We start from the raw sequence: 23,780 nt of genomic DNA on the forward strand, positions 1-23,780 counted from the left end.
GATAAAAAGCCTCTTAATTGTTGTATTTTGAGACACCCCACACCTACTAGAGTGCTCGTTCCTATTTATGTAGCCTCCACAAGCTAACCTCCCTGGGGCTCAGTTTCCTCATCAGAAATAGAAGACTGTCGTCACTCTCAAGTCATTTCTGAGGATTTAATTAAGTACAATCTGTGAAAGCTAGTGCCTACTCGGTACTTAATAAAGGCAGTTTCCCTTCCTTTTTTCTCTTCTGCTTTTAAAAATTAAGATGTGGGCATCCTATAAATAAATCAAATACTAAAATGCATTTCAGTGGAATTGAGCCAGTTAAAGGAGAAAGGCCAGAGAATGAAAGCAAATGCACACGGGGGCAAGCTGGGAGCGCACAGGTTCACCAGCTTTGCACGAGTGCAGTAGGCTTTGGAAAGCATGGGGTTCACAAACCAGGGGCAAAGTGTTCTTTACATTTAAAAAGAAAAAAGGCTTATGAAAACATCGTCAGAGGCTGTTAGCCAAATATTTCAGGCCCCATCTGAAGACTGGAAGCCCAGGAATTTTGGAAATACTGTCCTTTCTTCATTTTCAGTGGTAGAAACCTCAAACTTCCTGCTGTGGAAAGTGGGGGTGGCCACTGTGTTTTTTTGGTCAGGAAAAGCGTTGGTTTTTTTCTTTTTTTCTTCTATGGATGGGTGCTGCCATCTGATGTCTCCAAGTGGCATTGCGGCTTTACCTTTAGCTCTTTGGAGCCCCCTGAAATTAACCTGAAAGTCACAGGCTCTTGTTTCTGCCCAGAGGCTTCAAGGATGAAGGTGGGGGTGACTGAGTTTCTAAAAGGGAATTAGCTTGAATATACTTTTTTTTTTTTTTTAGTGGTAAAGAATTTACTCCTTACATGTTTCTTCCTTTTTAGTGTTACAGCTTCCCAATAGTGTTACTGAATGTAAAGTCACCAGACAGCTAAACAGGAACTCTATAGGCTGCTGTGACTCCCACCTTTTCTTATCTGCTCTTTGCTTTCTAAGGAAATTGTTGTGAGGATACCATGCTATCTGATTCCATCTGATTCTGATACCGTGCTGTCTGAAGCTTGGAGTAAAAAATATTTATAAATACTAGCCAAACACTCTCTCTCAATATTTGCAACTTTGAAGATTTTACTTATTTATTTATTTATTTATTTATTTATTTATTTATTTATTTAGAGCACAGTGCGGGGAGGGGCAGAGGGAGAGAGAATCCGAAGCGGACTCTGCTGAGCTGGGTCTCTATCCCACGACCCTGAGATCACAAACTGAGCCAAAATTAAGAATCGGATGTTCAACCGATTGAGCCACCCAGGCGCCCCTCAATATTTGCAGCTTTATTATTATCTTTTAAACTTATTTTCCCTGTTCGTATTTTGTTACTGTAGAGATGTTTGCTTAGCATAATTTGCTGGAATGGTTGGAAAGAGGCCAGGACTGAGAGATGTGGAGATAGCATGGGACTCAAACAAAGCCCTGAGGCACTTTGGGACAAGGGTGAAAAGCAGAGAAGGTTTGTGGAACTGTTCAAAACAGGTCTGAATTCATAGCTGTGGTGATGGTTTTCCTCTGGTGTGAGGGTGGCCTGGGGAAAAGAGGTGGGAGGCAGGAGAAATGAAACTGGAACAGTCTCTTGAAATGCCAAACTTTGTAGACGGGTGGAGTTAGCCTGTGGGGGGGGGGCATTCCAGGTAGAGAAATAACATTGGTGTAGAGGTCCATGAAAATCCTTGTATTTTATACTTACCACAGCAGTGGGGAATGTGCTTTTGCACATTTCAATCCCTCAACTAGACATTAACTGAATAAATGAGTAGGAAGGAAGAGAGGACCTGGAACAGGGGAGATTAGGGACGTGCTAGGGCTCCCAAGGAAATGAACCGCAGGATGGCTGAAGAGTCATGAGTGCTGTAGACAAGGAGGGCACCTGAGTTTGCGAAGTGCTGGGTCTGAGTCCTCCTCTTCTGCCAAGAGACAGAGGCCTGAGAGTTGCCAGGCCCCCTGGTAGGCATCTGCCCCTCGAGCCCTGCGCAGGAGCAAAGGATTCATATTTGTGGAGATGAAGGGACTGCAGAGGTCTGCCATGTCGTTAGGTCGCCAATGGCAGTTAGTTCTCAGGAGTGGTGAGAAGGGCAGCTAGTAGGCTGGGGGAACCAAGAAGGAGGGAGTAGTTGGGGTTTGTGAGCACAAAGCTTGCCCCTTTGGATTTGGGCAGTACCTTATGAAGCCAGTTCATGACGTAGGTGGTGGAGATGGAGGTCAGTGGAGTCAAAGGAGATGAGGAGTAGGGAGGTAGAAGCTGTAGGTCATGGGTTCTACGCAAAGCGTATTTGGAAACAGGAGTGGGCGAGCATGGTGTACGCCTAAGAAACACAGACTTTGAAGTCAGATTCCGGGGTCCCTGACGTGGCCTTTCACCAGCTTTGACCTTGGTCAAGTCTCAATCTCTCTGAGCCTTTGGGGTTTTTTGAGAGGAGAACAAGGATGACGCAAACGGTACCTGCAGGAAAGAGAACGGCGGCACAGCCTCTGGAATAGGGTCCGGCATGTAGGAAGTGCTCCTAAGCATTAGGTACGAGCATAACGTCTATGTATATACTGGAGGTGTTCAGAGCTGAGCTGTCCAGATCACCCGGGTGTTAGGGCTTGTTACCCAATGGGGAAAAAAGGGAGCACTCGTCATCTTTTTAAGAATAAGAAAGTTCAGTCTGTTACAGAATTATGTAGAAGTCTGTGTCCACAATGTTCATTTCCCTGAATCTGGAACTGGAGTGGACTTCATCCGAACAGTGCCGTTTGTACTTCTGTCACGCTTTGCAGGCCGTGAAGAGCTTCTATGGACATGTTCTCCTGTGCTCCTCCAAGATGCTGGAGAGGGGGTATTAGCGGTGTGATTTGTAGATGAGGAAACAGGCTCTGAGTGGGTACTGCCCATGTGGCCTGAGGCCAGCGCTGTGTTTTCCCTGCATCTCACTTGGCAGGGAGGCTGCAGGTCAGGGGAAGGATTTCCCGTCAGTTTGTTGACTGATTCAGATCGCTGAGGGGTCTGGAAGAGAGAGTTGTTGTTTTCTGGAATGGTCAAGGAGGGGCCCAAAGAACTCCTGAGGGTCCCACCCAGCCCTGGGGCTCGCTGAGTGCCAGGGTGTTTAGAACCCTTCCTCTCACACAGGATTTTGACTTGTGAAACATCAGTTTCAATCTCCTTCCTGCTTTTCCCTCTCTAAAGTGTGGAAGGCCAGTGCTACCCAGTTCCCTGCTTTGTGCAGTATGATAAATGGGGGTACAGGGATGCCTTAGAGTATTCTGAAATAACACACACCATTTCTCACAACAGCTCCTATTTATCGTGGGATGAACCCGCCTAGGCCTGGAATAGTCTTCGTCGGTCCTGTCAGGGCTGTGGTCCTGTGGTTCCGTCACCCCTTAGTGCATGAGTAGCCTGACACCAGGTACTGTTGGAGAGAGTGTGCAGGCCACTCTGATTCAGTGAGGAGAACCAGATCTGGAGTCGAGAAACCAGATCTCCTTCAGGCTCTGGCACTGACCACTTTTCTTGCTGCGAACAAGTCACTTAAGCTCTCAGCGTTAGTTTCTTCGAGTGTAAAATGAAGAGAGAAGAGTTAGCTCACTTCTGTGGGTCTTTGCACCTTTGAAGCTGGCTCAGCTGGAGAATCTGCAAGTCTCTGACAAATGTCCTCATGCTCTGACTTAGTGATGTCACGTATAGGAACCTGACCCCAGGAAGCATCCTTGGTATGTGTGTGCAGGGGTTGAGCTCAGAGGATGCTCCCTACAGGCAGAGCAGATTAAACAGCACCACGAGGGACATAGCTCTCAGGTACAATAATAAAGGATTTGTTAAGTTAGCAGTGATGCATCTGCCTAAGAAAATACTGTGTGGTTTCTAAAAGTGTTTTTATTGTTTTTATTGAATAACGTTTAGTGATAGAGTAAAACCTATGCAAGCTATTAAGCGAGAATTCAGTTTACCTAACTATAATCCCATTTTTGCAGCTATAGAAGGTATATGTGTGTGTGTGTGTGTGTACACACACACACACACACACACACACACACACACACTGAAGAAAGCATGAAATGTTCTGTAGGAAGATTGGGTATCTCTGGGAGGCAGCATCTTGAGTGATTTGTTTTTCTTAGTGCTTATCAGTATTTTCTAAATGTCCTACTAGGAGTGGCTGTTACTTGTGTAAAAAGAAAAGGAGTTGTAGAAGTTACTTTAAAACGGTTTCATCTACTTTAATGGATACTTACAGACTCCTGCTGCACGCAGGGCGTTGTTCTAAAAGCTTCCTGATTCCTCCAGATAATGAATAAAGGACTCTCTGTCCCTTTGCCTCCCCAGGAAAGGCAGAAGCATGGCCAGCGTACTGTCTCGGCGCCTTGGGAAGCGGTCTCTCCTGGGAGCCCGGGTGTTGGGGCCCCCTGGGGCTGCCCCACCCTCAGAGCCTCAGACTGAGCTGCTGGAAGGGGTGGCTCCCCAGCCCTTCCTCGCCTCCAAGGACACTTCCTGCCAGGAGCAGCCCAAGGAAATCCTCAAGGCTCCTGGCACCTCTGGCCTCCAGCAAGTGGCCTTTCAGCCTGGGCAGAAGGTAGGTTGATCCCCGTGTGGACAGGTGTCTGATCTCCCCAGGCTTGGGGCTGGCCGGCCAGCAGTGCCCTGAGTGGCAGACCAGAAACTCTCTGGGCACCAGTTTGTGCACAGACCTTTTACTTGTAGCTGTGTGGGCCCTTTGGCAGCAGGCTTCCCTAGAGAATGGGCCATCATTAGCAGACCCAGGGCTCCTCCATGACAGTGCTGTCTGGCATCTGTTATTTCAGACGCAGGCCTACTTAGCCTCAGTTCAAAGAGTGGCAGGGGCTCAGTTTCTCAATCTGCCTCCATTTCCAACTTGACCAAACAAGAATCTTAGGCTTGTAAGAGACAGAAAATATTGCATCTTTGAATTACCTGTAGACATTTTCAAGAGGCAAAGGTGTTTAGTCAGAATGACATTTGGATTTCCTTTTCCAGTGTTCCCTCCCCTGGTGGGGAGGGCCCAGTCATCCCCTGTACCTGATACAATCACTAGGTCCAAGTGTATTGCCTTCTCAAGGGCCCATAAATAGAGACTCTGCCTTCTGTTTCCTGCTGAGGCTTGTGTTGTCCAGGCCTCTTCCCATGATATAAGGTGACCTGCCAACTGCTAGGCACCCCTTGAGAGTGGTCAGCCTACTTCTCCATGCCTACCATCTGTCCCAAGGTAGACTTAGAATTCTCTGAAGGGAGAAATGCAGGGTTGATCAATTCAAGGTCATAGTTGAAGATATATACAGGCAGCAGATATATAGGACTTCAAAGGCAAGACAGAGCAAGACATTGGGAGGATGGATACAGATTCCAAATTCATTTGGTTAGAGAATTTAATCCATTTACATTTAAAGTAATTATTGATAAGTAAGACTTCCTGTTTTGTTAATTGTTTTCTCACTGTTTTATAGTTCCTTTCTTCCTCTCTTCCTCTCTTGCTGTCTTCCCTTGTGAGTTGTTGATTTTTTTTTTTTTAGTCAAATGCTTTGATTCTTTTTATCTTTTGTGTATCTACTAGAGGTTTTCTCTCTCTAGTTACCGTGAAGCTTACAGAAAACATCTTATGCTTATAACAGTCTATTTCAAGATATTACCAACTTAAATTGTACACGGATTTCAAGATCAGAAAAAAGTTCCAGAAACTGGCACTTTTGCTCTATCTAGAGAGTTTATAAGATCTGTTTGGGGAAGAACTGATCCACTGTGGCTAATTTGGGTGCTCAGGAGGAAAGTGGGCACCTGGGAACATCTGCTTGAATGAAAAACGAGTTAGGGACGCTGTCTGTGGCTGGTGGATCCCGGCTCTCAGAACTGGGGGCATATGGTGTAAGAGCTACCATGTCTGACCACTCGTTGCTCTTTTTCTCACCCTCAGGTTTTTGTGTGGTATGGGGGCCAAGAGTGCACAGGACTGGTGGAGCAGCATAGCTGGGCAGAGGATAAGGTGACTGTCTGGCTTTTGGATCAGAAGTTACAAATCTGCTGTAAAGCAGAGGAAGTGTGGCTGGCTGAGCTGCAGGGCCCCATGCCCCAGGCACCACCTCCGGAGCAGGGAACTCAGGCACCAGGCTATAGGCCTGTCTCCAGGAACATTGATGTCCCAAAGAGGTTTGTATGGGAGCACCTGGGCTCTGGGCTCTGAAAGTCATGTGGGTGGTGAGGTGTGGGGTTGTGGGATGGCTTGTGATGGAGAAGGAATGTGAAAGTCCTCGGTGTCTAGTTGTCAAGATATTGGACAAATAGAATACAGAGAGGGGGCATCCTCTGAAAAAAACCAAAACCCCAGAATGGCATTTTTCTTCCCTGTAACTCTATTATGGTGGTGTATCTTTGGTGTGGCTAAGGACTATTTCCCTCCTTCATTCTTAAATTAAAATTAGTAGTTTTTCATGATGACAGGAAAAAATGGCTTAGATCTGGAATGCGCAAACTTGTTCTGAGTGGGCCAGGTAGTAAATCTCGTCGTTTTGTGAGCTAAACAGTTTTCATCCCGGCAACTCAGCTTCGCTGTGGTGGTGTCAGAGAAGCCACGGGCAATACATAAACACGGGGCACGGTCGTGCCCCAATAAAACGTTACTATGGACACTCAGATTGTAATTTTTTATAATTTTTATGTGTCACATATCAAGAGATAATACTTTTGATTTTCAAAACCATATGAAAATTGTGCTGTTCTTTGCTTACAAGCCATATAAAAACAGGCAGCAGAACATGTTAGCCCACAGCCCACAGGTTGCTGACCCCTGGCTCAGATATTCAAAACCATCGGTGAGTGAAGAATGTACATATTGCTTTAGAATTTTATAATACAGTTTTTCCCTGAGAATATATCTGTATCTATATATCTCTCCTAATTTCTATATTATGTATGCTGGTGTACATTGATCTTTTAAGATCTAGAAGGAAAATCTGCTAGTGGAGATTTGGCTTCTATAGCAAGCAGTTAGGTCCCACTCCCCATCTTCTTCTGTGTGTGCAGTGGGTACTACTGTTACGTTCTATCCAGAGTCTTCAGACCAGACCAGAGCAATAATATTTGATTGTGAATTCAGTGGAATGCTGGCAAAGAAATTGTTTAGCTCTTCTGTAGAAATAAATACTCAAAGATCACACAAAAAAGGGGATGCTAATTTGTTTGATATATTCCCAGTCTTGGTTTAATTGCCCAGCCGCATATTTCAGTGGATCTGAATAGTGAAGAATGAATTAATACAATTCTTTGAAATAAATGAGCCACCTAGAATTTGATTTCAGAATAACTTCATACTTTCACAGTAACTTATAGACAGCTCTAAGTTTACTTCCATATAATGTAACTTTATATGGATTTTTTAAAAATTACATGTAAAATTTTATAGAACTCTGCTGTGGAAAGCATTGAGATTTGCACCAGGAGATTTATTTTAGTGTTTCTGGTTTACTTGCTCATTGGCTTGTATACTAGGTTCAGAAGCTATCAGAATACCTCATCATTTTTCTCAGGGGAGGGGAAAGAACTGGTTAGTGTAATGGCTCCCTCTTCAATTTAAATAGAAGACGGGGAAAGGAAGGTAATTTTAGTGCTTTCCGATTCCAGCAGGCATCTTTTATGCCCATGGTTGATTTTATGGCTTCCACCCTTCCTTTCCCCCAAATAAAGTTCTCCACTTTAACCCCCAGTTAGAGGTCTGATGTGAATTTGGGGGAGAATGGCGCTGCCTCCAGGTGTCGGCAGTGGCATGGGGACCGACCTGCTTGCACTCGGGTTGACTGATAGGAGAAACGCAGTTCCGCATGGGTATTTTTCATGAAGAGTGAGGAGAGACCTTCATGCCTTATTTAGCACGCACACTGGCTGATTGGAGTGGGGGCATGGAGGGGACAGTCCAGAAGTGTGAGCCGATCACGCGCCCCGCTGTGTCAGGAAGTAACCTTTGGCACTCACCCACTTGAATCCAGGAAGTCGGACGCAGTGGAAATGGATGAGATGATGGCGGCCATGGTGCTGACGTCCCTGTCCTGCAGCCCCGTCGTGCAGAGCCCTCCTGGGGCCGAGGCCAACTTCTCCGGTGAGGAAGGGGGCCCCCTGGCGGCTACTGGGTGTGGCGCAGGCCCGCCGCTCACTGCCTCTGCTTTGACTGGCCCATTGCCTGGCAGTAGGATTTCCCGAGTCTCTTCTCACTGGCTCCTTCCTCAGACTCCCTGAGTGACATTGAGTTAGATGCTTCCATTCTTTTTCTTCAGCTTCCTCAGCTGGGGAGGAGTTTCCTGGTGCATTGTGAAGATGAGTGAGCACGAGGCTGAGCCACACTGGCCGCTCGAGTAAGTTCTTCTATGGGAGTAAGTGAGCGAGGCACTTTGGTGGGGGCCTGAACAAGGCCAGTTGAGGACTATTTAGCTCACGAAGGGGAAGCTTACCAACTGGTCCCCTAGTGGCCTCAGAAGATTCATGCCCCTGTTCCAAGTGCCTACTTCAGCCTCGTAAATCAGTGCGGGCCTACAGGCCAAGGGCCTGGAATGCACGAGCTGAAGTCTAACAAATCGAATTGCTTAATGCAAAGTGATAGTGTGACTTCACAGCAAATTTCTCAATTAAAAGAAAATCCTTCTGGTGCGATGCCCAAAATACATTATTGGTAGTAACACGGGAGGAAGAAGGGTTGCTGGATGCTAGTAGTTTGACAAGACCGGTAGTGAACCTGAAGTTCTTTTCGAAATTCTTTATCGGACTGGCCTAACTTACTCCCAGGGAATAACTTTGTCTCCATTGGTGACGTCTAACTGAATTGCGAGCTACTTAAAAGCTTAGGGGGAAATATGGCAGGAGGAGGGTGGCCTTTGCAGGTATCCCTCATAAGAAATTGCCCTGGATGGAAGGTAAATTTCAAGGAGCGACGAGGCAGGCTTACTTTCTTCACCCAGACCCTGTGGTCGGTGCCGAGGCTGCTAGAGGGAGTCATGGCAGTCAGGCGGCACGGAGCTCAGCATCACACGCCTGCGGTCCGGGAGCTGTACAAGCAAAACGGGAAGGGAAGGAGTCAGTTTTACGTTTTCAGGAAGTTCTACAAATTGAGGAGATCCAGGAGGTTTGTCAACAGCAGGAAGGTCAGGAAAGTATCATAAAGGGAAAGAAAGTCATTAACTCCAGTTCCCATCAGGCTGCGTGCACGAGTGTGTATGTATCGTACATAAACGTGTGTTCACACACAGCCCGACACCAACATATACACACCTGACTGCTAATACGCCTGATCCTGATATCTTAGGTCCCTGTTTGACAAGCATTGTTAATCATCTATTAAAGATTTTTTTTCCATGACAGTGTATTTCCGATCGTATGGTCAAAGTCTGTGGAGAAATAAGGCTTTCTTGGCAGCTTATGATATTGAAGTATTCTGCAAGGTGAGGTCTATACCTTGCTGTAATCATATGCCTTGCTTTGCACAGAAACCACCTATTTTCTTTGTTCTTTGTGTTAGGCTGGCTGTGTGTGTATGTGTGTGTGTACAACAGAGGAAATTATGAATATTTCTTAGAAATTCACTGTCAACTCTTGTAGCTGTGCATTTGCAGTGGGGCACTTTGTTTTCATGGTATAGAATATCTATTAACTTTGCCCTAGAAGATCTTATTGATCAATGGTAGAGTCATTTATGTTTATCTTACAACTTATAGATTAATTTATGTTATTAAATGTTTTGTTTTCTATTTTTCTTCCTTTGTAAGTCAGTTTGCCGGTTTCAGCATTTGAGCCTTTTGACCGGTTCCCCCGGGAAGGCTGCTGTATTGTAGGGCGGGCCTGCTGTTTGCCCTGCCCTTTTTCTCTAGAGTCCTGGTCGCGCTAGATGTAGCATTCTGCTCCCTGACGCTTCTTTCCCTGATAGGTTTCCTGAGTAGACAAGTGTGGGCCCTGGACCCCTTGGCCTGTTGGTGGCTCCTGAGTTCTTCCCTGAAGGGCTACCCTGGTTTTTTTCTTTCCCTTAAGACTTATTTATTTTAGAGAGCGAGGAAGAGAGCGAGCTTGGGGGTGGGGATGGGGAGAGGGAGAGGGAGAAAGAGAATCTCCAGCAGACTCCCTGTCAAGCTTGGAGCCTGACTTGGGGCTCAATCCCAGGACCCTGAGCTCATGACCTGAGCCAAAATCAAGAGTTCGACGCTTAGCCAACTGAGCCACCCAGGCGCCCCAAAGGGCTACCCTGTTTTAAGCTCTCTGTGTACATGTTGAAACTCTGGGTTAAGAAGTTCTAGCTTTGAGACTTGACAGTGATAATTAGGGAAGGAAGAGTTCCTCCATCCCATTCTGTTTGGTTGGGCTTCTCACATGGAGGAGAAGGAAACGTGTAATGCGTTGGAAACGTGTAATGCTGAGAGTCTATTTCAGATGCCTAGATAAGCCCAGAAGCAGTTGGAAATCTGGAGCAGGATGAGAGAACACTGGTAGGATTGTAATCCTCGCCCCAGGGGATGTGGTAGTCATTCTCAGAATCCAGGGTAGGGCAGCTCCACGGAACACCTGCCCGTGTTGGCAGTTGGGGCTTCCAGGGATGTGGCCACCATACCTCCACGTGTCACAGGCTCCCCCCCCTTCTCTTGCTGTTTCCGTGTATAGAATTTCAGATTCTCCTGTACTATCAATCCGGATTTATGGCCTATGCAGGGAGAGTCTGGGTGGGGCCTAAAGCAGCCTGAAGACAGGCAGTGTGGAAGCTGAGAATTTCACCCGTGTCCCTTTCCAGACGCACTGCTGGGAACAGGGCAGGGGGTTCAGGGCCGTGTCAGGTACGCTCAGAGTTCGTCTTTCCTTCCGCAGCTGTGTGACTTGTGCCTGAGAGCGGGAGTCACCGGGCTGTTGCTAGCTCTGGTGAATGGTCCGCCTCCTGCCGCTGTAAGAGCGGGCAGAATTGTCTTCCACATTCAGATGTTGATGTCCTTGCCCGGGTTTTAATTACCGAAAGGCATTTTTCAAGAAAGCCTGGCCCAGGAGCTCTCAAGTCGGCCTTTCCACCCGACTCCGCTGTTGGGAAAGGGTCCCGAGTGAGACTGTGCACGCTTATCTGTGTGGCGCTCACCTACCCTTCTGGGTGCAGGTGCAGGAGTAGGGGCTTTCCCCTCCCCACTCCCCACACCCTACTCTCCCCCTGCTTTTCCTTTTTTTTTAACATACAAAGTGAGAAATACATTTTCATTAGTTTGTCTTTCTATGAATAATCTATAAAACGAAGTTGCAGTGTGTGTCTCTTGGTTAATGATGATGAGCGTGGCTGTGAAGTGCAGAGCAGGGCTACTTCATGGAAGCTCAGAAAGGAGAGGTTTTGGGGAGGTCCCCCTACCCCCCCTCCCAGAGTGGCCAAGCCAGGCAGAGCCAGAGCCAGGAGTTGGATTCGGGGACCCAGACTCCAGACTCGGATTTCATGGTCTCCGAGGGGGGCTGTTGGTCTGAATCTGGCTTAGCCAGAGCTGGGCCAGAAGCCCTGCCTGGGGATGGCATTGAGCGCCCTCTGTCTTCTCTCCGGTCAGCTTCTCGAGCCACCTGTGACCCGTGGAAGGAGAGCGGTGATGTGTCCGACAGCGGCAGCAGCACCACCAGTGGGCACTGGAGCGCCAGCAGTGGCATTTCCACTCCCTCGCCTCCCCACCCCCAGGCCAGCCCCAAGTATTTGGGGGATGCCTTTGGTTCTCCCCAGACGGATAACGGATTTGAGACAGACCCGGATGCTTTCCTGTTGGATGAACCAGCTCCACGCAAAAGAAAGGTATGTGGTAGGGTGTGGGGCCGACATCAGTTTGGGGCCGGCAGGGGCGGGGCGGAGGCCCCCCAGGCCCTCCGTGTTCTCAGGCTCCACCCCATCTCCGTTTCCCTTTGTTCCTGTGTTCCCTCATGACGTCCGCAGGGGCCCACTCCTCCTCTGCCATGCCCGTTCCTTCTCACCCCTGCCGCAATCCCTACCTTCCTTGTGGTGCTCCTATAGGGCCTGTGGGCGAGGGCCTCCCGCGGGGTCTTCCCCACAGCACCAAGCGCTGCTGCTGACATGAGGACCATCTCCTGGGTCCTGGCTCTCTGCCGCTGCCTGTCCGTTTCTCTGGTCCCAGACAATCCCTGCCCCAGAGGCTTTTGTTGGGTTCTGTCTGAGGGCCGCTGAAGTCCCTGCGGGGTGGGGATGAGCCTAGCCCAACGATCCCATCTCCCTTTCTCCTAGAACTCCGTGAAGGTGATGTACAAGTGCCTGTGGCCAAACTGTGGCAAAGTTCTGCGCTCGATTGTGGGCATCAAACGACACGTCAAAGCCCTCCACCTGGGGTAGGTCAAGGGCCCAGGGCCTGTTTGCCTGGGGACCCACTCGGGCGTTCCTCCGCCCTGCCGATTGCCCATGACCCACACCGAGAACGGGTCCAAGAAAATGACTTGCTGAGAACACCACCTGCCACCTACCGCGGCCCCTGTGCCGGCAAAGAGAGCTGTGCTGGGAAGGAGGGGCCCTCCTCTCATGGTGAATGGTGATGCTGTTCCTGGGAAGGGAGCTCCATCCGTCTTGTGCATGTGTCCTCCTGCCTCACCTTAGGAAGCAGAAGGTGTTAGCTCTGGGTAGAAATTGGGTAATTTGGTGAGACCTCACTGTGGGCTCCGTGCCTGCGTCCCCTCAGAGAGCCGGGGCTCCGTTAGCTCTGACTTGCTGGAGCTGGGCTGCTCGTGGCGGGGACACTGACTCACAGCGCTTTCCCCTGAGGAGAGAGTGTGACCGCAAGCAGGGGGGCCCAGGGAGGGCCTGTGGTAGAGCCAGATGACTGTTGCAGCAGGAGAGGTGTGCACACGTCCTGTGAGAGGAGGAGCCCTAGGTGCGGGGAAGAGCGGTGCCCATTAGCGTGCAAGCACCCACTGCTCCGTGACACCGCATCAGCCGTGGGACTCCTGGGGGAACGTGCTCGTGGGCTCCTTCTGGGACTTGGCTGGGTTGGCCTGAGCAAGTGCTCTTCCCTCCTGGGCCACGGTGTCCCCTGTGTTTGAACTGACCATCACTGCACCTCCCTCCCTCACAGAGACACTGTGGACTCTGACCAGTTCAAGCGGGAGGAGGATTTCTACTACACAGAGGTGCAGATGAAGGAGGAAGCAGCTGCCGCTGGCGCCCCCACAGCTGACCCAGCTCCCGCCCCCAGCATGACCAGCCCGCCCCTTGCTCTCCTTCCACCACCTCCTCCCAAAACCCAGTCCTCAGGCCCAGAACACCCTGGCCTGGACTCTTACCTGCCCTCTGGTGCTCTCAGCAAGTCAGCTCCTGGCTCCTTCTGGCACATTCAGGCCGACCATGCATACCAGGTATGGGGCTGGGGCACCCTGGGAGCTCAGCCATGTGGCCGTGTCTGACCTGTCCCTGGCCAGCCTGATCATAGGCCACTGACCGCCCTTATGGAAGGCTGAAGCCTTTGGCTAAATTGCTAATTCCTAACTTCTACAAAGAAGAAAAGGAAAATGACTTCACATTCAATAAATGTGGGAATTCCAGAGTTCGACGTCAGTGGCTGTCATGAGTAGTTACTGGAAATCTGGCTGAATCCCTGAGCAGCTGGGTCAGTGGATTTGGACTGGGGAATTGTTACATCACTGGTTAGGCAAGGGGATGGAGTCATGTAGTTGGGCTTCCCACAGTAAATCCCTAGCTCTTAAAATTGAGTGACATTAACAAACAGTCCGGCACCCATTTTTTTGAATACCTACTGTGTCAAGCATTGGGCTTAGCTTTTCAAATAGAGTAAGATGTAGTCCCCGACCTTGTGAAATGCATAGTTTAGCTGGAGAGAGAAATGAATATATAAGTCTGATTAGTTATAATAAATAGTCAAAGTACCTTACAAGAGGCGGGAGAAATTGTTGTGGGTACAGGAAGAACCAAGCTATTACTCCTGTATGGCTGGGCACGTTGTCACGGAGGGGGTGATATGTAGGGTGACCTCTACCACACATAGGTGGCAGGGAATGCACAGCTGGCTTTGTGCCATTAAAAAAAAAAAACCCTTTTCTGCCTCCAGCTTGGTTTTATCAGACTCTAGGCTGACTTACAAGTTAGTAGTTAAAAAGCAGTGCTTTCAGTCGGAAAGCCTTTACACAATGAGCCCGCGCTCCTTCTCGTTAGAACGAGTGGCTGCTGGGCTAGTTCACGTGTGGCCAACTTCAGGGGGCCCTTCAGCAGCTGGCTGACCCTCGAGCTGGGACCTAGAGAGGGCGGCTGGTGCTTTTACGAACAGACCTAAAGCCGGACATCCGGGAGGGTGTTGCTGCTTCCCAGTGGCTGCCTGGGGACACCGTAAACTTCGTGCGGCAATACCGCCCGTGCTCAGAAGGCGTGCCGACTTCTTTTGGGCACTGCCTACGCATGTTGGTAGGTGAGCCAGCGGAGACGCTAGCCCACGCTGACGCTTCAGTCTTGAGGCTGGCACAAACACCCGCTCTGAGAGAAGGCATCCAAAGACAGATTGGAGCCTGGGACCAAGAATAGTTCGAAGACTTGGGCTTGCTGGTGTCTCTCTCTGGCAGAGCGTTCGGGTGCGTCCCGTATTGTCAGCTCGGAGGCCCATGCTCTGCTGTGGCCCGTGAAGTTACAGGGAGCGTGGCGCTGCCCGAGTGGGCCCGAGGCTGACCTGCTCTTGTCTCCAACAGGCCCTGCCGTCCTTCCAGATCCCCGTGTCGCCACACATCTACACCAGTATTAGCTGGGCTGCCGCCCCCTCCACGGCCTCCTCCCTCTCTCCGGTGAGTGTGCCTGTCTCTGAGCCCATGGGCACCCCAACCCCCCCCCCACCCCCAGCAAGCCCGAGGCTCTTCCACACATTACCAGTGCTAGAGGCCACCCCCCTCCCCACTTGCCTCCAGGGCCCAAACTTCTTGAAGGCCTCCATGCACCCTCCCTCTTGCCTCACGCTCCCCAGCGGCTCACAGCCCATCTTAGGAGGTGCAAGGCAGGTGTGTGTAGAGGAGAACCCAGATCAAGCAGGTTTAGTGCCAGGGAACGTGACCGGCGAGTCTGGAGTCAGTGCCCCACTGAGCCCTGGATATCTGTGGGTGCTTAAGGTTTCAGTGTGCAGAGGGGAAGAAGGGAGAGAACGTGGGGAAGCTGGAGGATGAGGGTAGGCAAGACAAGATGGGCGCTTGTGGGGGCCCTGCCTGGGGTGGACCGTGGCCTTAGGTTGCTTGCCTCTGAACTAAAATCAATCCCAAGTCCTTCTGAGCCACCCCTCATGGGTCGTAGTCTTCAGTGTTTCCTACGGGAAACTGTCACACATCGTCAAACCCGGGCGCCTGAAGGTGCTACTGACGCAGCGCGGTCCCGCCTTTGTTCTCCATGTAAAGCTGCAGGGAGCAGCCCGTTGGGTGGCCAGGTCAAGAGGCTCCTCTGCCCAAGGCGGTCTGCCCCCCACTCTGTGTCCTCTCCTCCCTCCCTGGCTCCTGCCCACCCCAACCTGGAATAGCTTACCAGAGAAGGCATCCCTCGGGACACCACACCGAGAAGGGCTCGGCAGGTGTGGCTGACTGCCCTGTGGGATGGGTCTCTCCCCTTTCACTCCTGCCCTCCTGTCCGGGCCTGTGCTTATGGCCCCTTTCTCTGGGCCCAGGTCCGGAGCCGGTCGCTGAGCTTCAGCGAGCCCCAGCAGCCACCACCTGCGGTGAAGTCTCACCTGATTGTTACTTCTCCACCCCGGGCCCAGAGCAGTGCCAGGTGAGTGAGGCCATTTGCTCCGGAGGCCTCCCTCCTGGCTTTTGTCCCCGCCCTGCCTGCTGCAAGTGTAGACCCAGAGCCCACGGACCCTAGTCTCCAGGGTTCGTTCCCTGCGGTGGGAGAGGTGACGGAGGGGGGGAGGGGGGACACACTGGATGTGGGGGGAGGCTTTTGCTCCTGTGGCCCCTCGGCTCCCATGTCTCCAGCCTCACGCCCGGCCACGCCCTAGGTCTTAGCCACCAGGGCGTGTCTGTACCTCAAGACTCTCTTGTGACAGGAAAGCCCGCGGGGAAGCTAAGAAGTGCCGAAAAGTGTATGGCATCGAGCACCGGGACCAGTGGTGCACGGCCTGCCGCTGGAAGAAGGCCTGCCAGCGCTTCCTGGACTGAACCTGTCCCACCGGCTCATCCTCTTCGCGCCCCAACCCAACCGACCGGCAGCCAGATGACAAGACAGCCGCGTCACAAGCCCTCTGCAGAAACCTAAAAGATAAAGAGTGGACATTGGGAGTTTGGGCTCTATTGGCTAAGGTTCAATAGTTAAAACATTTTCCCCTCCCTTTTGGGAACATTTTAGTTTTTAAAAGAAGAAAGGAAAATATTTTTTTCCCCCTCTAATAGGAGAGAGCCAATCCTGACCAAGGGTATTCTGCAGTGAACCAGAGACCAAAGAATTAATTACCCTCCCTTTCCCAAAGTCTCTCTCTAGGGGATTAGTTTGCATGTATCAAAAGATGGCACAGCTCATTCTGTTTCCTGCTGAGTTGGTGAATTCTTTGCTTTCTCAACTCTTCCAGAAGGGACTGTGAGCAAGACGAATTTACTTTCCTGAAAAAAAAAAAAAAAAAAAAAAAAAGAAAGTTTCTGGCTGATGAGTCCGAGAGCAGGACTTGCCGCGGGTACAGGGGAAGTTGGGGGATCTGTGCACTTTTTAAGGTGCAGCCGGCGCCTCTTCTCCACCCGAAACCAGGAGGAGGGAGAGCCTGTTCTCACCGAGCAGCTTCCATGGAAGTAAAAGGAAAACCCTTTCTTGAGGACAACGATTTGAACCTGGGGTCCCTCAGCTGTTGGGTTGCTTCCCAACAAATACTGTATGGCTTCTTCTCAAAGCCCAGACTAGTAGGTTTTTAAAGACTGTCCCCCAATAGCTGAGCCAAAAGGCTGTATGAATTCACTTTTTGAAAATGTGGCAGTTCAACACTACCTTGCTCGTTTCCCCCTCTTCCCTTGAGGAACAGCTGGAGGGTTTTAGTATCCGTGAAAGCCCTCTGCTGTTACCTGAGTAAAGAAACTCCCTCTTGATGTTCCTCCCTCCAGTTATGGACATGATGTCTCTGAAACACTTTGTGCTCTTTTCCCGTGTATTCAGAAGCCTTTTATCTGATTAAAGTTCCCTTCCACTTGGGTGAGAGCACCCCCCCCCCCCCGGGTTGCCCTGCTCAGGTTTCTCTGTCTCTGGCCTTACCAGGGATTGTCCCATTCTCTCCTAGACTGCAGTTAGGGCTGGCGTGGGAGGAGGGAGAGAGACAAGAAGAGATAGAAAGGTAAGTGGCAGCTTGTCCCTGAGACAGAGAGGGAGTTGGCAGGTTCCGGATTGTTCTTTTGGCCCAGGGGGTCCTGGAGAACCCCATCTTCTTCCTGAGGGGACAGGTAGGACAGGACTCTTCCATCCAGGTCGGCAGCCTCTGGATTTTTGTCTATGTTGGTCCAGTCCCTGTGATGGGAAAGTCAGTTCGATGCCGAATAACCTTCTCAGGTATCTGCTGAGCACCGTTTCTTGCCTGCAGGTGGGAGGGGGAAGGGTGAAGAGCCCGGAGGCGCTCCTGTGAGAAGGGGTCCGGATTAGCAGCTGCTGGCGCTTTAGCCCTCCTTGTTTCTGAAGCCTTGGGGGATTGAGGGGAGCCGGGATTGGGGATTGCGTTGCTTGGGAAGTAAATGAGCAAAGCTCTTCTGGTTGCAGAAAAGGGAGATGTGGGGGGGGGGGGAGTTTAGTGCCCTGCCCATCTGTGCTTAATTGAGACCAGACAGGCTGAGCCCTCAGGGGAGGGCACGTCTTGTTTTGGAGCTCCCCTTTAAGACTTGCTTTCGACCTCCTCAGGCCTGCAGCAGCGTGGCCAGCTGGTGCCCTCCTGCCCCGGGCGCCAGCGCTGTGCCTATATCCCAGAGGTCGGGGGCTCAGGAATCCCGCCAAGCCCCCATCCTGGGGCTGGGGGCAGCGTCCGTCCCCTGGCTGTCACCGAGGCCGTCCTCTTACTCCCAGGTGGAAATCCTGGCTCTCGAGTCTCCTTTGGCCACGTCGCATGCGAATCGTGCAGGTGCTTGCCATCTGTGACAGCCTGAGTGTTAGAAAACCCGCCCACCTTAGAGGCAGGATGGTGTGACGGGTCGTAGTGCCCCGGGTTTGGTGACGGAGAGAAAGACACCCATGCGTGCGTGTCTTTGGTGGTGATGGGCTATATTTTTATAACTCAGTAAAAAAAAAAAAAAAAAAAAGTATGTGGAATCTGCCCGTAAAGCTGGAGACCAGGCCAGCAAGAGGTGGCCCAGGGTTCTCCTTCCTGTCCGTGCGTGCGAATGAAAAGCTGAGGGCAGGTTGTTGCTCTTCCAGCTACTCCTTGTCCGTCTTCAGATCTTACCGGTGAGGGGAGGGAGCTTTGGAGATGCGAGGACTCTTCCACTTGCTTCCTCATCGCAGCTCTTGCTGAGTCTCCTCTTTAGAAAAGCTGTTTTCAATTTCCCCTCTCAGTTTGGACCTCGTAGCTATAACTGGCTATAAAGATTTCCTCTAAGTGAGGTAGGCTTCTCATGTCATGGGTACCCAGGGCAGCAAAGGAAGAGAGAAAGAAGAAATGGATGAAACAGTTTAAAAACTGAAGTGGTTGGTTTTTTTTTTTTTTTTTTTTGGTTAATGTTTTATTTTGGTGCAGATTTCCCTGTCTGTATCCGCTCCTCTCTCCTTTCCGGTGGTGGTGGCCTCCTCTGGCCGCCATCCTCCCTCTCTTCCTCCTTGTGGCTGTTGTGTTGGTTCTTGACATGTGGTCTGTCCTTGGGGTTGCCCCAGTTGTTTCTTCTTGGAGGGTGGGGGTGGCTTGTGAACTGATCAGCGATTATGCCTCTTTTCTTCATCTCTGTGTCTCTCCCTACTTCCCAGCCCACCTGGGCAGCAGAATCTGACAGGAGGGAAGGTGCCACAGGTGGGCATTGGAAATTAACAGGACTGATTTTGAAAAGAAGTGATTTGGGGAAACCATTTATTCCAGGGGTGTTACCCCTATTTAAAGTATTTCTTGGAATCACCTTTGGAGTCTGCGGTGCCTGCTTTGGACACCCTTAATGATACTAAGTCTGCACCCCTGGTTGTTCTGTGCAGAGTCTGGTGAATGATGTCTGTGGTCAAGTGAGATCACGGGGGCAAAGCTCATGGACTGACTAGCGAGGAAAATAGCTTGGATTTAATTATGTGGCTTTTAAGCTGGCTGTGAAAGCAATTTTGTAATTTCAGAGTGTGTCTTGTGCGATATCCGCATTATGGTAGTAAGCCTATAGCTTGACTCCTTGGAGGACATTATTAATTTGGATGTGGAAAACTTTCATTTGTTGAAAGAAATCTGTCCTGTTACTTTCTGGTCCTCCCAGGTTCTGATCTTACCAGGGGCCAAAAAAAAAAAAAAAAAAAAAAAAAAAGAGAGAGAGGGAGATAAATCCCATCTGTGATTTTGTCTTATTGGCTCCTTTCCCCCCAGCTGTCTTCCAAGTATTATTTTTACTGTTAAAAAATTTTTTTAAAAATGTGAAATGTAATGTTTTTACAGCAACAATATGAAATATATTTTATAAGGAATAAAATGGTACATTGTCTGATTTAATGTGTGCCTGTCCCTCTACCCCTTCCCCCATAAAGGATAAGATTACTGTTGTTGGTGGTGTTAAATGATGGCATTTGGGCAAAGCATACACATTCATTAGCTTATAATGATAGGGACCATTACCAGGGACCAGGCCAAGTGCTTACATGAATAACCAAGTGCTTACCTAAATAACCCAATGAAAGAGTTACTACTATTACTCCCATTTTACAGATGAGAAGAGGGAGGCACGGAGATTAAAGAACTTACCCAAGGTCATAGACTGGAAAATAAGGGCACTAAGATTTGTAACCCAGGCAGTAAGCATTTTTCTGCACTGCTTATTTGGACAGTGGGGAGCATGTTCTTGGCTATATTCCTGAGTTTGAGGAGTCAGCAGATGACTTAGGAAAAAGTAAGTCATATTCTGCTTATGGAGAGCAACACGGGGCACTCCCTGAGTTCATTGATTCCATGTCCTGTGATTGCCCAAAGGGCTAGATAAAGCTGGTCCAGGTCGGAAGCAGAAAGCAACATCCCACCCTTGCTGCACTGGGACTGCTGTATGCAACTTTAGCTTCTGGGACCACAGGCATCTCTGGGAGCGGGATCTAGGGAGCCCTAATGGGGCCTGACGGTGAGAGTCATGTGCCCCCAGATTCCAGGGCTGGATTACATCACTCAAGCCCAACAGCTGGTATGGGGATACTCTTGTGGCCTTTTCCCTTACCTTGTGGTAGAGCAGAGGGCTTCTTTGTGCCCCCTTTTCCTTGCCCCCGCCCCCAAGAAAAGTTCCAGTAGAATCCACCGCTAAGCTGCAGTTTGCCCAAGCCCCTCTATGTTGGTTCTGACTTTTGAGTTGCACATTCTCCATTTGCACCTCCCGGGCTCACCTTGGTGGCTGCATGCACGCACTCTTAACTTCCCAGCTTCCAGTTGGCTTTGACGAGCGGGTGAGACCAGACTGGAGTTTGAAGGGCCAGAGGAGAGAGAAATTTGGGATAGTGCATCTCCTGGCCCTTCCTGCACCACATAGTGTCTGAATGGCTATGTTTCCCTCCTGGGGGGTGGGGGCAGAGAGCTACAGTTCTCCCTGGGTTCCAGTAGTAACCCCCTCACCAGGACTCCCAGCTTGCCGGAAGTGTTCCTTACCCTCTCTTACTGATTTCCCATCGCCCGGTCTACACTGTAGATGTTTAACTGTCCTCACGTACCCTGTCTGGGTGCGCCCTCTGTTTCTTCGCCTGACAGTTACATCTTAACATGTTTCATGTTAAATTGGGGATAAAAATGACACCAACAAGTTTGGCTAGGCTCTTGCCCTTTTCGTCGTGTCTCCATCCAGTGGTCCCAAACAAGCAAGATCTGCACCACCTGGAACTTGTTAAAAATGCAAATTCCTTCTGAATCAGAAACTGGGGGTGGAGCCTGGCGAGCTGCCCCAACAGTGACACTGGGAGGTTCTGAGCACCCTGCCCCCCACCCATTCCATTCACGCACTTGGATGGGGAGACGCAGTGCAATCTGGGTGTTTATGCTCATGTATTCTTGCCCCTCAAGCTTTATATCAAGCAGAGCCATGTGTTTTTTGCTTCTGCTTCCCAAGAGAGGCTGCTCTGATGGCGTGTCTGGAGTCTGGGCTCTCAGTTACCTCACTTAAGAACAGCCAACCAGTTTATTAACCATTTGCTCAGTAGAAGTTTAATGGAGAAATATCTGTTTAAAACAATCAGTCCAAAAGAACAACTCTTTTACAAACAAGTTATGGCAGTGACAAGTCAAAACCCCAGGCTTGATTTCCTGTTCCTTTGACCCACCCCTGGAAGAGGAAGGGGGAGTGAGAAGGAAAGATGGGGCCGTTTTTATGTGAGCTGGAGGAATTACAAAAATACACTCTGATGTAGCAACAAGGTTGTCATGAAACATGCCATGGGGGGGGGGTTGCGGGAGTGGGGAGGGAGAGACAATCAGACAGGGAGGGTCTCTGCCCTGGGGGCGGAGACCTGGAGGCAAAGCTTGCCTCAGTGCCTTGGGGAAGAAGGAGTCCTGATTCCCAGCCGGCAGGTCTGGGGCTGGAGACATGCTGTTTTGGGGATCACCCGGACACCTGGGGAGACAGAAATGATTAAAATGGCAAACCCAATAGTTTTTCTGACCTTTTAATCCTATTTGCCTGAGCAATAGTAGGGAGGCATTGAAAACTTATCAACAGAATAAAGAGCTCCCAAAGCAGCAAGTAGGGTTCCCTAATTTCCTCTATACACCTGCTTTTTCTGGCCTCAAGTCTACTGGGAGGACTCACAAAATAAAGAGGAGGTCTGTGGGCTGGGATTTGAAAGGCATAGCGTAGGCCCCGTGCCCAGAAACAGCTCTCTAATCCTTGGTATTTGGAATCCATGTGCAGTAATTCATTTCTTGAGGCTAAATTGTGTCCTCATTTATGGCTCTTTTATATTGCCAGTGCTCTTTAAACCCGATTTCACCAATTCCTCACCATGAATGAATCCGGTCACTTTCCACTGTCAGGAAGGGTCAAGGCATGGGGCAGAAGACAGAGTAGAGTAGGGACAGGGAAAGGGACCGGAGGAAGACACCCCTTTGCACAGTTCTGTCTAGGACTGGATCTGCACCTCAATGTCCCTCCTTCCTAACACATCATTACACCTTCTAATAGGGTTCTTTATCCCATTTCCATGTTAGGAGGCCCCACTTCCAAGTATAGGTGGGTATTGGGCATCTCAGAACAGCCCCGGAACGAGATCCCCCACGATGGAGACATCTCAGGCTACATATGTAGGGCTGGTTGCGGTGTGTGCAGGCGAGCGAAGACAGGGTTTAAGCTGCCTGGGGTGGATTCGTAAGTACATGTCCCCACTGGAACTCAGCCACCATGAATGGGTGCCACAAAGGACACAGAGAGACGGTTGCAGAAAGAGGAAGGAGAAAAATCAATAATATACCCAAATGAGCTAGTTAACGTTTTCAATGGTTCCGTCCAGAACTTTACATCTTGAGCAAAGCAGCAGACAGAAGCTAGTTACCAGTTACGTTTCAGTGCCTCTCAGCTGGAAGTTTAATAGAAAAGTAGCAAAATCAATTGTCTGAATAGGGGCTCAAATCGTTTTTTTTTTTTTTTAATAAATTGATTCTTGCTAATGTGACTGATTTTAATCTGTCTATAGGTACAGAAAATAGTTGTGGTTCAGAACTAGACAAGGGCCTCCGTGTCCCTTAAGAGCCACTTTAAGAAGAATAAATGCCTAAGAATTCAATCCAGGCTGCTTCTGAAAGATATACCGTGTTAGGTGCTGTGCAAATATGGCTTAGGAAGAAATAGGATGCTTGTTAAGGATCCGAGAGTATGGCTTCAAAAAACGGTGCGGGTTAATTCAGGGCCTTTGGGGATGAGTCATTCTGCTAAAATACGCATGGCAGCCTTCTCCTCACAACTTAATCCCTATGTCTGTATTTGGCAATGGGCCTTTTGCAAACCAGCTTACCTGCGAAGAGCCACATGGGCTGCCCCATGCTGAAGTGTGGGTGCCAAAGATTAACATTTGTATTAGTACACTTTGCATGAAGATTATTAATGATCGGGCTACCTTTGGCATATGGAAAGTATAATAAAACAGCACATGTAGACTTTTTTTTTTTTTTTTTTTAAATGCCCCTGAGTCAGGCAAAAGTCCCTCTTAGGGAATGTTTGGGGAATGTTTTTGGCCAACTGATTCATTCTTTCCATTAGGGTAAGTTTCTAGACTGTTGAAGAAAAGGTATGAGGCTCTGGAGATCATCAGACTCCCATATATGAATTCAGGCACATTTGCTTGATGAGAGGGATTTTCTTAGAGTTTCAGAAAATTCCACTGTGTGAGTTTCCTGTGCCACTCGAAGTTCTGTACAGGTGTTGGGCTGAGGAAAGTGGAGTTTTTAACCACTGGGCAGTAAATTAGGGGTTTTGATGTTTATTATCTGATTTGTAATACAGTATGTGCATAAGCATTCCCATGGGAGTAAGGACTGGAGGGAGAGAGGAGTAAAAGCAAGCAAACAAACAAAAATAAAAATGGCCCCGGCAAGAAGTGGAAGTGAGGAAAGATGACGATCTCTCAGTCACTATTCTAAAACTACTTCGTCAGGTAGGCCAAA

The 23,780-nt window shown here is 49.6% G+C and overlaps 1 protein-coding gene across 2 annotated transcripts in view; it reads left to right on the forward strand.

Annotated features, from left to right (window-relative positions):
- Nucleotides 1–19,632, forward strand: part of ZNF395 (zinc finger protein 395) — a 44,211-nt gene extending 24,579 nt beyond the window's left edge. For both annotated transcript variants that reach the window (XM_026518929.4, XM_026518926.4), the window contains exons 2-10: nt 4,372–4,618; nt 5,972–6,204; nt 8,037–8,146; nt 11,595–11,830; nt 12,275–12,375; nt 13,113–13,392; nt 14,731–14,823; nt 15,684–15,787; nt 16,065–19,632. In XM_026518929.4, the coding sequence (XP_026374714.2) occupies nt 4,385–4,618; nt 5,972–6,204; nt 8,037–8,146; nt 11,595–11,830; nt 12,275–12,375; nt 13,113–13,392; nt 14,731–14,823; nt 15,684–15,787; nt 16,065–16,176 (1,503 nt within the window). In that variant the 5' untranslated portion in view covers nt 4,372–4,384 and the 3' untranslated portion in view covers nt 16,177–19,632. The remainder of the gene's footprint in view (nt 1–4,371; nt 4,619–5,971; nt 6,205–8,036; nt 8,147–11,594; nt 11,831–12,274; nt 12,376–13,112; nt 13,393–14,730; nt 14,824–15,683; nt 15,788–16,064) is intronic.
- Nucleotides 19,633–23,780: the final 4,148 nt, after the last annotated feature.

The sequence above is a fragment of the Ursus arctos genome, unplaced genomic scaffold, assembly GCF_023065955.2.
Source record: "Ursus arctos isolate Adak ecotype North America unplaced genomic scaffold, UrsArc2.0 scaffold_11, whole genome shotgun sequence".
In the NCBI taxonomy this organism is placed as follows: Eukaryota; Metazoa; Chordata; class Mammalia; order Carnivora; family Ursidae; genus Ursus; species Ursus arctos.